Here is a 14,496-nt window from a genome sequence, read left to right on the forward strand (position 1 = left end):
TCAGAGCTATCTCTCCTTTAGAAAGAGTGAGAGAGTGAGAAGAAAAGGAGGAAAAAAAAGTGAGAGAGAAAAAGTGAGAAGAAGAGACTAAAGAGAGAAAATATAAAAAAGTGGTCTAGCTTAGGAACATCAATAATTGATGTCCCCGAGTTATATCCATAATGGATCTGATCTGATTTAATTAAAACCGGTCGATCTCAATCCTGATTGGCCGATCCAAATCGGGATCGGCCAATCCGACGAACCTTGCTTTGGACGTCATTTGAACACCCTCAGCAAAATTGAGTTTGAAACTCTTTTCTTTGACTTTTAACTTTCACCTATTCTTATAATAAGTTGTGTCTTATCTCGAACAATTTGTTAAGTTTTTATTTGTTGGCAATTGTGTACAAAATATACTAAGTATAATTTTTCATGTATATGAGCTTTACACAAGTTTAGAATATCTCTGGTTTGAAGAATTGTAAGATTATTGGAGAAAAGCCGTCGAGTTCACACCGCGTTCACAAACGAGTTCGAACGCGAAATCTGCGTTCACACAGACAGAGAGCCGCGTTCACAAACGCGTTCGAACGCGAAATCTGCGTTCACACAGACAGAGAGCTGCGTTCACAAATGTGTTCGAACGCGGGTACTGCGTTCACACAGACCGAGAGCTGCGTTCAGAAACGCGTTCGAACGCAACCTGAAGAATTCAAGCTGTCGCGTTCGAACACACTCGAGCCCGTTCGAACGCACCAACAAAGTTTAAGAATATTGGACTTTCGTGAGTACGGATAAGATTTGGATTTGGCTATATCTTGAAGATCGTGAGTATGGATAAGATTTAGATTTGACTCTATCTTGAAGATCGTGAGTACGGATAAGATTTGGATTTGGCTCTATCTTGTACTTTCGTGAGTACGGATAAGATTAGGATTTAGCTCTATCTTGTACATTCATGAGTACGGATAAGATTTAGATTTGGCTCTATCTTGAAGATCGTGAGTACGGATAAGATTTGGATTTGGCTCTATCTTGTACTTTCGTGAGTACGGATAAGATTAGGATTTAGCTCTATCTTGTACATTCATGAGTACGGATAAGACTTGGATTTGGCTCTATCTTGAATATCATATATAAGGATTGTGAAACTTCTTGAGGCTACATCGATTCTTCAACTAATATGGTTCCACTCATCTACAAAAGTTAATCTTTCGTCTTAAGGGCTATCTAGACGAAAGATCAATCTCGAGGGTTACTGAGATTGGACTTCAATCACAAGAAGCAGTGAATCGTGGGTTCTAGCGATCAAGACTAAGAGGAACAAAGTCGTTTGGATCGACGGGTTGTTTTGTGAGTCAGTCTTGTAACTGCTACTATCATAGTGATTGGTTTTGATCCGAGTTTGGATCCGTGGTTTTTTACCATTTGGGTTTTCCACGTTAAAATCTTGGTGTTCATCTCTACTTTCGTTCTTTATATTTCTTCGATCTTTTACTTAAGCGAACGAGCGAGATCATTGCCTAGTGTTTAGATATATACGTGTGTCTAGGGGTTTTTTCATAATTTTTTAGCTTATGTAAGTCTTAAGACAAGTCTAACTAAGTCATATAAGCTTCTAAGTCATGTTCAATTAAGTTATGTACGCCTCTAAGGCAAATCCTAGTTTGAGTCGTATAAGCCTTTAAGGCTAACTCCGAGTAGGACTTATTATACCCAATCTCTATATAATAGAAAGGTTGGGCTTCTTAGTTTATTCATCAAAGTATCTACGTATTGAAAAATTATTTTAGTCTTGAGTTTATCTTATGAGTAAGAGTAAGATAATTTAGGAGAAGTAAGTTAATCATAGCCATTTATTTTTTTGGAAGTAAATCTAAATTAGAAACCCAAATTTTACCTCCAACCTATAGCCACCATCATATCTATCAACCACCCTACCCTACTATACAGCCGTCTACCATTATCCTTGGCCATCCGCCACCCTCGACGACCGCCGCAACATCGGATATATACCGTTCTGTCCCATTCTAACCTTACTCTACTCTTTTAGTTGTATATTTTCATCTAGACATCTGATTTAGGTAAAACCAGAATTATTAGAACTTTACCTCATGGAGCTACTACAATCTAAATTTTTATAATTTTCTTACACCCGGATTGATCTAGATCTGGCCTATAACATTGGTATCAGAGCTGACCCTCCGACCTTCATTCACTTTTCTAAAGATATCTTCTAATCTAGCCATCCGATCTATGAGAATAAGATTCATCAGAAAGATTTTTTTCAAGGCTACAACCTATCAAAATTTTATATCGATCCAACAACAAGATCTACCGACAACTCTCTTTAAAGTTCCGTATAAATTTTTATCCAGAAACTGATTCGAATCGGATCAAGCCGGTTCGTATCAGTGGACAGAAATGAAGAGATAACTATGTAGTCGTTACTATGTTTAGGGATTATATGCATATAGATGAAGATATAAATGTAAATAAATTATCTTCAGGGGTTGTGGATAGAGATGAAGAGATATTTAAGGTATACAAAACTACTAAGTGGAGTTTGAAATTGAGTGGGATACAAAGAATGCGTACTAAAGAAAAGCTCATTTATTCACATATTATAAAGAATATTCTTCAGATATAATGCTTTTGTTCTGTAGTTGACTAATTACTTCACTCATCAAGAATCGAGTGGGATACAAATGAATCAAACTATATCTTTGTTCTACTGTTTGATGGACTGAAAAACTTGAACTAGAACACTTCTGAATCTACCAACATCAAGCTTTACTTTCTGTTCGATTACGTATATTGACCGCAGTAAACCCTGCTCCTTAATTGAGAGTGGGTCCGTAAAAACAGCATGATCTCGTGGATACTTTTCTATCAAAGTGCTCTCTTCTTCTTTAATCTCATAGTCCACGTACCTTATCCCCATATCTGGGGCTGGTTCACCGAAAATATACCTGCATCCCTCTTCCAGCTTGCCCCAAGGGATTATCTGGATTAAAGTTGCATTGGTTGGAAGGAAGAGCATGTTAGTTAATCCAGCCCCATGTACTCCCATCATCACATCGCAAGAGTTAACCACCTGCGCAAATCTTGACAGGTCCTTGGTTTCTTCTGGTCCAGCAGTTATCACTTTGTACCCAACTTTTTTAGCCATTTCTATCACTTCCTTCTCATTTGTCAGTGACCTTGATCCTTTCCTTAGTACTATCAGTAGCCTTGGCTTTCTCCTTGATTGCTTGTTGATACTCTTCGTGTAACTTCTTTTCAACGAGAAGATCGTCCTTAAGAAGTTTCTGAAATCATTGATGGAGTACCCATTTGGAGACTTAGAAGGATCAATACCCAATACTTTATGGCTCTTCAGACCCACATGGATGTGGGGGAAACAATGCACTATATTTTCAGCATCTAAGTTGATGAGTTGATAATCTGAAAGGTGTTGTAGAATCTGTTGGTACTTGTTGATCCACTGCCAGTTAAAGTCAGTCACTAGGAATTGAACCTTTCCATTGTATTGGCGGGAGGTGATGAAGAGGGGGATCACCGCATCGGTGAAATCATGGAAGAAGTTACCGAGAAATCCACCTGTGGAAAAGACGACAGCGGGAATGTCATGCTTCACATTGCAACTAGGAATTTGTCCGTTGTCGAACAACGATTTCAGCGTGAGTTCCTTGATGGATTCCATGGTAATTGTTTCCCATTTCCGTGTATATGGCCTAATTTTCCATGTAGTTTTTTCAGACTGAAGCTGAATTGCTGAAACTTCTATAATGGTTGATGAACTGCCTAGAACCCTGACATCACCTTCTATGGAGCAAGTGTCTGATCTTATCTGAGTAAAATCACAGATCACTTTGCTCTTTTGAATAGGAACGTCTGCAATGATGAAAAGAATACCATAAGCTGGTTCTTAAAACCAAATTTTTGGTCTCTGGTTGGTCATCTATATAAATGTAAATAGCCTAAGATTATTCCTTTTATATCCTCAATTGCTGTGTGGGGGTCATTGTAAACATTTTTTTACTTAAATATTTGCATCTTTTGCTAACTATCTCTAACATATTAGCTTTTAAACTCACCAAATCTAAAAGCTTAGCTTGTTAGAGAATGGTTTTTTATTTCATTTTACATTTAACAAGCCTAGCAATTAATAAGATTGGCTAAGAGTATATTTTCTTTTGCTATATGTATTCTCTTGGATGTTCATTTCTGATATGAATCATTAGCTGAAAGTACCTGAAACTGTGGGATGCTGATCATGTCTGTCATCTATAACAGGTGAGAATTGCCTTATTTCAGCATCTGCATAATCTGTTCTATTTTTCTTGCATGATAGATAGTATTGACATAAATGTCCGTGGAAATATGCACATACCTACTAATGATTTGTTCTCTTTTAGCTTTTCCTTGAAATAGAGCCCTAGTGATGAGTTTTCTTCTGACTTTCCATTTGTATCAGGGGGTGATGTTGACAACAACAAAGCTGGAATTCATGAACAGATGAATTTGGATATTGATATGCAGTTGAAAATTTACAGATAGACTGTATAGATAACATCAAGGGTGTTCCTTTTTAACCAAGAGATTGCACCAACCTGTTTCTGTCATATTCCTGTTCTCCTTTCCTTCCTTTGGAACTTCTTCTCCTGCAATATGACTTAACTCTTCCAGTCAAATTTTCTACTTTGTTTCGCTTCATATAACTTCTTTGCTCAGTGCACATATAACTTGATAGAACAGTTATTAATATGCAGTAAATGTATGTTAATCATATACATATATAACTTCATTTCAACATTGTTTCTTTTGTAAATGTGATGGACAAACGGATCTCTTAATCTTCTACTATGCATCAACACAGGATTGCTTTATAGTTAACACAGGTTTGTTTATGATGGAAGTTTGAAAAACAATTTGGTCTTTGAAACATTACTCGACCGCTCTGTAATAGTATGTATTACTACTGCTGGAAAGTGCAAAAGTACCTGCATTTGAGTTGTTCTGTTCTTCAAGAGGAAGCAGCCCAGTGATTGAATATTTACTTGCAAATCACTCGCTAAGGTAACTTCGTAGTTTTCATATCAAATTGTTACAGATGGTGCAAGTAAGAACATGTACACAAACCTTTGACTGTCTCATTTTCTCCTTCCTTGATAACAAGAGGTAAATTTGTCAGGTCATCTACAGCATAATGAATCGTTGAACAGAGTTAGTTTCTGTGACATTAATTTGCATGTGTTATAACACTTCCTTCACTTTTCTTCGTAGATATATACCATGTAAGGAGCTATTTTTCTTCAAATTTAACTTGTATATAACATCTTGTCTTTTAATGAAATTTTGGTCTATACTCTATATTTTTATTATTTGTAAATCGAGTCTTATGATTTAGTAAATATATGTCAAAAACACTCTGAGTTATATTTAAATTAAAATATTCTCAGTATAAGTTAGGTTTATTGGATTGGGTTAGTATATATTGGCCAAGTATAACTTGGCTTAAGATATTTTGGTAATCTTCTTAGTATAGTTAATTTAACCTAGATATTTAGTTAAGTTTAACTAATAGATCTAACAACGAGTATTTTTTTACATATATTCGCTAAATTGTAGTGCTCGATTTATAAATACGGTATAAATTATAATTTCATCTTAAAAGACAAGGTGTCATGTAAATTTTTCTAAAAAATCAACCTACCTAGGAACGGAGCAATTTAATTCCTTAATGACCTGTTGATATTTCAATTAACTTATTAATTAATTGTTTTAATTCATTGATAGTCAAGTAATTGATGCATTTTGATGTTTTTAGATTATATTAGATGCTATTACAATTAATGACCACTTTGAAAATATCACAACATGCCACTATATCAGCCAGAAAATAAATTCTTTAATAATTGGAAGACCAGAAAGTGACCATTAATATCTATCTAGATGATAAATAATATTGAAAATTCATTTTTCACGACCATAAAATGGGAGTTCTTAGGTGCATGAAGGCAAACCTTATCCCTAGAATTTAGGGACACTAACATTTAACATTCTATCTTCTAACGTTTTTGTGGTTTACAAAAATTTTGGATGAGATATAGCTTCTTAATAAACAATGGATAAGATGGGTGCTTTTGTAATTTAATTACAATTGTTTTGCTAATTAACAAGATTAGATTTTTATAAAGTGAGTATATATATATATATTATAGTTGATGCATATTTTGTTATAATAAAATACACATAATTTACATATGCTGAGTGGTACATACTAGAGCCTGTTATTACTAATTAAAAAATAAAATGCACCTAAGTTGCAAAAGGTTGAAGGAGAGGATGGAAGAAAAAGAGACTATAGTAGGTGGAATAGTTTGAACTAGATGAAATATTCTACTTTTATGTCATTTGCTCAAACGATATTAGCCTTAATCTAATTTAGGATGTCTCGTGCAACTATCTAGTAAATAACACGGTTTTATTTTGCAAATATTGAAAATGCATCATGCAAACTATAAATATGTTGAAAGATAGGATGCTAAAATGCAAAATTTTCCCAGAATTTGGAATAGGACCCACACAGTATCCATCTGCAGAATGCCCACTTGGGCATCAAATAAAGGCCAGAAAGAATAAGGTTGCGTTCCTAAGTCGATCACGCCAAGCAATGACAAATAAATGTGCCATTCTTTTCTTTTTCTGTGTAGTTCATACGTCTTAGTCGGATAAGTAGCCCGCAATATTTGCTACCACTTTGGTTTCTTTAAAAATGACTATATATGATGTGCCATTTTTGAATCTTATTGTAGAATTATAGGTGGACTAAGTTGAGGAGATCCTGTCATTAATGTATAATTTTAAATCTTAATACGAGTGGGAAATATTGAGTTAGTAGAAAAAGAAGATTAATTCTTTTCATCTCCTGTACTTGTGATTTAGAAACATAGCAAAAAAATCCTAATTGATTAGGACTTTTTGGCTGCGGAGTTCCATTTTCAGTTCTCTTTTCTTTTGAAATACATATGCATGGTTAAACAAAGATCATTAGAGTAAGTATCTATGGACACATTTAAATGCAATTTACTAACCTCTGTTTAAGACTTATTAAAATGGGTATACCTACTATTTATACAACCATTTAACATTTCCATTGTGTGTATATCCTTCCATGCTCTTAACCAACCACCAAAAGAATCCAAACTATTTGCTTAGCCGCCATTGATATGTTTCTTTGTAGGTTTTAGTCTAAATATATTGTGAATGAAGAGGTCCCCATATATATAAACTATTTGCAACGTTGACATTCCATTGTATTTCTCATTCACTTGGTTGCTGGTCCTTAGCCTTCAAAATAAACTCTTAGCTAGAATGATAATGATCTCGCATATTACGAGAAATTTGCATTTTAATTTCTATTTATTGTCTTGCTGAAGATTTTCGATATATCACTGTCACCTTCTTCACCTCTACTTTTTCTTTTTCCGAATAATGGTTTTAGTTTATACTCTAAACTTCAGAACATCTCTTGCAGTTTAATTCGAGCTAAAGTTATTAATTTAAATCATGGAGTTTCTGCATCGTTCAAAGATATAGAAGATCAAAAGATCAAACATAAGATGCTTGATTGACTAACCTTGTTGTTTGTGACTGTTGGAATTCTCCATTGTTGAGAAAGGCACGTACGTATTGAAAGAAAGCTGCAATTGCACTGCAGTTCATAACAAGCCAGTTATAATTAACACCTTGTTCGTTGCAGTCTTAATCCAAGAACAAGCAAGTGATCATTAACACCATGGCTGTACTTCTAGGAACTGCAATGGTTAAGGAAGTTAATGAACTTACGAATGGCCTGCGAATTGGACTTGAGGAGAGTGATTAGTATCGCAGGAACTACGAGGAAACCGATGACGGCCGCATAGCAAAGGTCCCTTGGTTTGATTCTGGCGAAGCTCTCATATTTCTTCATCCTTATTCTCTTCTCAAGTTCTAGATAGCTTGCAGGTGACTTGGCTTTCTTTGTATATGTATATGTATATGTAAATGTCTATGCCTTAGGGTAATATATGAGCTAATCTCACTTGGATACAGTCATCAACCACTTGCTCTAAAAATAGATGCTGACTGAAAGGAGAGAACTAACAACCATTTTCCTTTCACTTGGATACAGTCATCACCTTTCAATAATTTCTCCTTCGCTTTGTTAATTCATTCTCTAACAACGCTGGAAGTTGAGAAGGACTCTATTTAAGTTCTGATAAGAAAATTGCATGAAAAGGAAATGGTTTAATTAACTTCGCTTAGTTAATACATTTAAGTTGCAGTATATATAGGGCCAATTGAATGATAATCTATGGAGAGATCTAAATAGTTTTATTCTCTATAGCAAAGAACCTCAACATTGGAGGTTATATTATATATATATATATATATATATATATATATATATATATAGACACTTAAGCTTGCAAAATGAATTCTTTGTCATTAGAGTGCATGTCTTTATCCTGCAGTATTATATACTTCTATATGTTGTTGAGAAGCAAGTTTATTTATAAGTTATCATGCCGTATTTTATATTTCTAGATATTGTTGAAACAAGTTTATTTGTAAATTTTTTAAGAGATTGGTATATCCTGCAATAATACAACCAAAAAATTGCAGGTCATAGAAATGTTAACAGCCCACCTATACTGAAAAGATACAAGCGTAAAGGATCACCAGATGATTGATTCAAGTGGTTAATTTAATATTAGGCAATTGAATAACAAACTTCTTAGTCTGGATCTTATTCAGTGAAAGAAATTAAGAAAGAGAGAGATTGGTTGTAATAATCTCACACCTTGTATTGTCTTGAGTCATTACCTATAAATACAAGCTTCTCTACTTAATTACAGAAAATTTACAGCTGTACAGAATATCTAAATATGAAATATATTTAAATAAAAAAATATTAAATATATTAACATGGAATGATTCATTATTTAGCTATCACTGATTCTTTATTCATTCTTGTTTTTTCTACAATATCATTATTGCCTAATTCTTCTGAGGCAATTTTGGGTAATCTATTAATACCAAAAGAGCTTAGTTAATAGCCTACTAAAGGGGAGCGGACGAACATGTAGCTTGTCACGAAGTAATGTGAAGCGAGCAATAGTAAAACTCTTTGTGAATAAATCAGTGCATTGGTCTAAAGTAGAAATATAAGAGATGCAAATATCCTTGTTGAGAACCTTTTCTCTAATGAAGTGGTAATCCACTTCGATATACTTAGTATGAGCATAGTAAACTAGATTAGAGGCAAGTGCAATTGCTCCTATATTGCCGCACCAAATTCTTGGAGTTGTAGGGATGATAACTTGCAAGTTTTTGAGAAGCATCTAGAGCCAAAATAATTTTACAGTGACTAAGGCAAGAGACTGGTACTCAACTTCAGTGCTACTTTTTGACACTAGATTAGTTCTTGGCACTCCATGACACAAGACATTGACCAAGATATATAGCATGGCCACTAGTAGATTGGCGATCATCAAGAGAACCTGCCCAGTCATTATCACAATATGCATTGAGATTGAGAAAACCAGGACTAAAAATTAAACCATGGGAGGGAGAACCTTTCAGATAGCGTAGAACCTGTTTAACAGCAACCCAATGAGGTACGTTGTGGGAGAGTGAAGAAACTGACATCGCACAACAAATGCAATATTTGGTCTAGTTAGGGTACAATATCAAAGAGCACCCACAATTTGCCTATACTCTTGACCACCATCAAATAAAGGATCTCCATCATTTTGTGGCAATTTAATAGCAGCAACAATGGGTGAAGAACAAGGCATAGCACTAACCATCTTTGCCCTAGGTAGCAAATCCAGGACATACTTACTTTGATTGAGATGTAAACCATTAGCATTTCGATGTGCTTGGATACCAAGGAAATAAGACAGCAAACCCAAGTCTTTCATGGCAAACTCTTTTTAAAATAATTTGATCAATTGAGTGATAAACTTCATCACAATACTAGTTATCAATAATTCATCAACATAAACAAGAATAAATATATGAATCTGGTTATAATGAAAAGAGAATAGAGAGTGATCCACCTGTGATTCTTTAAAGCCAGGAGTTGCCAGGACTTATGAAAAACAATTATATCAAGGCCATAGGTGCTTGTTTTAATCCATAGATGAATTTTGGTAACTTGTAGACATAATCTAAAAGGTTTGAATCCACGAAACTCCTTGGTTGTTCTATTAAGATTTGTTCTTGTAATGTGCCATCAAGAAATGCATTTGACACATCTAATTGTTGAATAGGCTAATTGTAATAAACTATCATTGCTAAAATAACTCGAACTGTAGCAGGTTTAATGATAGGACTAAAGGTCTCGGTGTGATCAATCCTATCACATTGATCAAACCCTTTAGCCACTAATCGAGCTTTGAACCTATCGATAGTGCCATCAGATTTTTGTTTCACTTTGTAAAACCACTTGCAATGAATAACATGTTGGTCTATAGGTCTTGGACAAAGAATCCAAGTGTTGTTAGCTAACAAGGCATTGAATTCTGCAGCCATAGTGCCTCTCCATTACACTGATTTCACAACTTGAGAAAAGGATGTGGGCTCAGGTGGAAGATTGGATGCATGGAAGTCTTGAATTGGATGTTTGGTAGAATAGTAAAGTTGGTAGTTAGTGAAGTATTTTGGACAAGTTTTGCCTGTTCTAGTTCAAGTAACCATGGGATGAGTAGGAGCTAAAGATTGGGTCAGTAACAATCATAGGAGGATTAAAAGAAGGTGCAGGAGAAGGAGCAAGTTAATCAGTAGCTAAAACAATATTAGAAGTTTGAGGCACATAGAGAGTATTAGGGACTTCAAATAAAAAAGTACGAGTAAAATAAGTACCCTTACCTAAGGACGAATCCATACTAGCTGCAAAGAAGAATGACTATGTATCTTTTGCAGGGAAACATTGTTCATCAAATATTATATGTTGAGAAATTAGAATACGATTGCTGGTAGAATCAAGATATCGATAACTACAGTGAGTGGAACTATAGCCAAGAAAGATGCATCGATTGCTTTTGAATTCTAACTTATGTTTGTTGTATGGCCAAAACAAAGGATAGCAAGCACATCTAAAAACTTTAAGTATATTATAGTAAAGTTATTTACCAAACAACTTAAAGTATAGGGTGTTGTAGTTGAGAATAGGTGTGGGAAATCTATTTACTAGATAGGTAGCTGTACCTAGCAAAGCAAGGGTGGTCTCAATGAGATGTCTATGTTTTCATTCTGCTAAATTATTTTGTTGGATAGTATAAAGACAAGATATGTGATGAGATATACTATTAGTTTTAAGGTATTGTTTGAAAATGGTAGAAGTGAATTCTCCTCCTCTATCTGATTGAAAGTGTCTAATTTTTTGAGAGAATATATTCTCGGTAAAGTTTTGAATTTAATAAAACTAGAAAATCCATCAGAATTTAACTTTAAGGGAAAGACCCATGTGAATTGTGAAAGATTTTCGACGAAAATAACATAGTACAAGTAACCACCAACAAATTTAATAGGAGAAGACCACACATCTAAATGGATTAATTCAAGAGGAAAATGACTTTAATGAGAAGAAGAATGGAAGGGCAGCTTTTTATTCTTAGCTAATTGACAAGGTTCACATAATGTTGTAGTACAAGAAATATTAGTAATAGGTAACCTAAAAAGTTTGATTACCTGATTACAAATCTCAGTAGATGGTGTCCTAGCCTACGATACCAAATAGAATGAGAGGTTTTTATGCTAATCAAAGCCTTTAGAGACTAAGCTTTATTATCAATCATCTGCTTCAAATGCATAGGATACAATGCCATCCTTATTCTTTCCTTGTAATAGAATCTTCTCCGAGGTTTGATCCTTTACAATGAAACAATCAGCAGTTAGTATAAAGTAGACATTATTACCAGTGCAAATTTTTTGAATGGATAGGAGATTGGCAGATGCTTGTGGATAGACAACACAAGGTTTGTTTTAATTGCAATGGATAATTTTTGGAGAAAAGAAGTGTGGAACTAGTGTGCGCAATTGTAAGAGTCTGTCCATTGCCTACAGTGACAACTTCATTGCTATAACAAGGTCGCTGAATGTGGAGAATTTCAAGAGTTGCTATGATATACTAGTTTGCAGCGATATCAATATACCAAGGCTAATCGTCTTCTTTAGTAAAGGCAGCATTGGCTTGTGCAACTATGGTAGCAATTTGATGAGTAGGATAGAATCCTTGGTATGCAAAATCCATCATGTTGTAGCAGTCAAGCGCAGTGTGACCAAGTTTGGGACAAATTTAGTATTTAGGTCAATCTTGTGTTTATACACATTAGTTTTAGAGGCTAGCTGCTGACGTGGTGGTGGTGAAGCATTTGAACGATCTTGTGATTGCCTATTTCTAGGAGAAAATGCTTTGAAGTTTGTAGGCATCTTTCTTTTCTTAGGTGGACATGATTTGCTTGACTTGTTAGTAAACATGGCAAAACTTCTAGAATCCGGTTGAATAGATTGATTGTAAACCTCAATTAGGGCCTCATAGTTTAGAAGCTCGGATTGGAAAACTTCAAAGGACATAGTAGCATCGCTGGTAGTAAAGGAATATGTTGTGACAAAGTGAGTAAAAGCTGGATTAAGACTACTTACTATGAAGCCAATTAAATCATCATCTTCAAGTGGTTTCCCAGTAGCACCAAGTTGATCAGCATAACTTTTGGCAAGACAAAGATAGTCAGTGCATGACTTAGAGTTCTGACGAAGGCTTTGAAGTTGTCTCTTTAGTTATGCTACTCGAGATCGTGAGTGAGATGCAAACTGAGTAGCGAGAGAATCTCAAACCTTCTTGGATGTGTTTAGGCCGTAGGCAGTGACAACAACTCCTTCGCTAAGAGTTGCATTGATCCAACTTAAAATAAATTGGTCTTTTTTGTCCACATGACAAACTCGGGATTGATCTTAGGAGTATTGTTAGTGGAAGATGTTGTAACTTCACGAATAGGACATGTTTCGAAACCATCTACAATTCGTAGGAGATCATTGGTTTGCAAAACTAGCAAAAAATTGTGACACCTAGAGGAGGTAGTTGGTTTGGTAAGTTTGATTGAGATGAATTGGTTGATATTGGGTAATCTGTTAATAACAAAAGAGCTTGGATTGAGAGGATTATGAGGATCATGCTCAATATGGTTAACATTCAGATCAGAGATACCTTTAAGATGAACTGATTTCCAAACTAAGTTCTAGACCTATTCAAATAGCACACCCTCATAAACGATCGAGCTACTAATTTCACCCTAAACGGCTGGTGGTATACTTTGATCCTGTGGCATAGCGGTTCGTTAAATGGCCATGTTAGCTTGATTTAAAGTAGATAAACCTCTTTGTAAAGAAAAAGAAATAATTAACTAAGTCACGATGTCTAATTTAGTATGTGAGAATAAAATGTGGGGCAACTTATTAACAAATTATTTCTTTAAATTAGTCAGATAAGAAATTTCCTAAAGAATTTATTATCATTGAAATGGTTTTATAAGGAGAATTTACGATCTTATTAGAGCATTGAAGACCTGCAAAAGATAGAGGGCATGATTTATTATGTCTCAGTTTGCCATCGGCTGTTATGTATCCATCATCATCTCACTCTCATTTTTGGATTTATTTCTTTATTGGTTTTATGCTAGAAGCTAGAGAAGAACACCTTTGTTGGTTTTAAGGCTTGATAGTTAAGCTAAACTATGTCGAGCCTTAGTCAAACTTAACCCTTGCTTAATTAGAGGTGCTTAAATTGAATATTAGGCAAGTAGATGTCTTAAACTTCTCAGCCTAGATCTAATTCAGATCAGAGATACCTTTAAGATGAAATAGCTTCCAAAGTAATAGTTCATTGTTTGACTAAGTCATGATTCTCTTTTTAAAAACAAAATTAAATAAGTCATGACATCGTATTTTAAAGGAAGAATTTATGAACAACAGTTATGATTCTGAATATAGGATATCTAGCGAATTAATCAACATAGTTTCCAGAGATTGAGTATTGTTGGTGTTTTTAATTGGAACTGGTAATTCTTGAACAAGATAAAGTGAGTCGTAGTATCCAAGTTTAGAACAAAATTGTAAATAAAAGTCATGGCATAAATTATCATGTGACTAGGCGTGTGATTGCAGTCAGATAAGCTTCGTTAGAAGCATTTGAATGCAATTTCTTGAGAACGTGTTTGGAGTGCGTTCAGACGTGCACAGAGAAATATCGAATGCGATTTCTTGTGAGCACTTGTTCGAAGTGCACTTGGAACCCATTCTAATGGATGAAAGATTGTAACAATCCGAAATTTTAAAACTTAAATAAATAAATAAAATAGAATTAAATATTTAGATAATGAAGAATTTTATTTTTTGTTGTGTCAATCTATTCTAGGATTTAATTATTTATTTAGGCTTTTGTGTTTCTCCAGATTTTATTCT

The 14,496-nt window shown here is 34.6% G+C and overlaps 1 protein-coding gene across 1 annotated transcript; it reads right to left on the minus strand.

The window, feature by feature from the left end:
• Positions 1 to 2,713: 2,713 nt before the first annotated feature.
• On the minus strand, positions 2,714 to 7,960 carry LOC140781941 (beta-1,2-xylosyltransferase XYXT1-like). Its single transcript, XM_073128253.1, has 7 exons — positions 7,837 to 7,960; positions 7,628 to 7,702; positions 5,128 to 5,184; positions 4,599 to 4,649; positions 4,379 to 4,486; positions 4,240 to 4,314; positions 2,714 to 3,879 (listed from the first exon to the last, which is right to left on the minus strand). The coding sequence occupies exons 1-7, from the start codon at positions 7,958 to 7,960 to the stop codon at positions 2,714 to 2,716; spliced, it is 1,656 nt and encodes a 551-aa protein (XP_072984354.1).
• Between the last annotated feature and the right edge of the window lie 6,536 nt (positions 7,961 to 14,496).

This window comes from Typha latifolia, chromosome 2 (assembly GCF_019914945.1).
Source record: "Typha latifolia isolate L0001 chromosome 2, TyphaL0001v2, whole genome shotgun sequence".
Classification (NCBI taxonomy): domain Eukaryota; kingdom Viridiplantae; phylum Streptophyta; class Magnoliopsida; order Poales; family Typhaceae; genus Typha; species Typha latifolia.

What these genes read in the sequence shown, in the direction of transcription:
- LOC140781941 (XM_073128253.1), bottom strand. Translation starts at nt 7,960, where the DNA reads ATGAAGAAATATGAGAGCTTCGCCAGAATCAAACCAAGGGACCTTTGC. An exon ending in GTCCAATTCGCAGGCCATTC is followed by an intron (nt 7,703 to 7,836) that starts GTAAGTTCATTA and finishes TATGAACTGCAG; the next exon opens with TGCAATTGCAGCTTTCTTTC. An exon ending in AGAAAATGAGACAGTCAAAG is followed by an intron (nt 4,650 to 5,127) that starts GTTTGTGTACAT and finishes GTCATATTGCAG; the next exon opens with GAGAAGAAGTTCCAAAGGAA.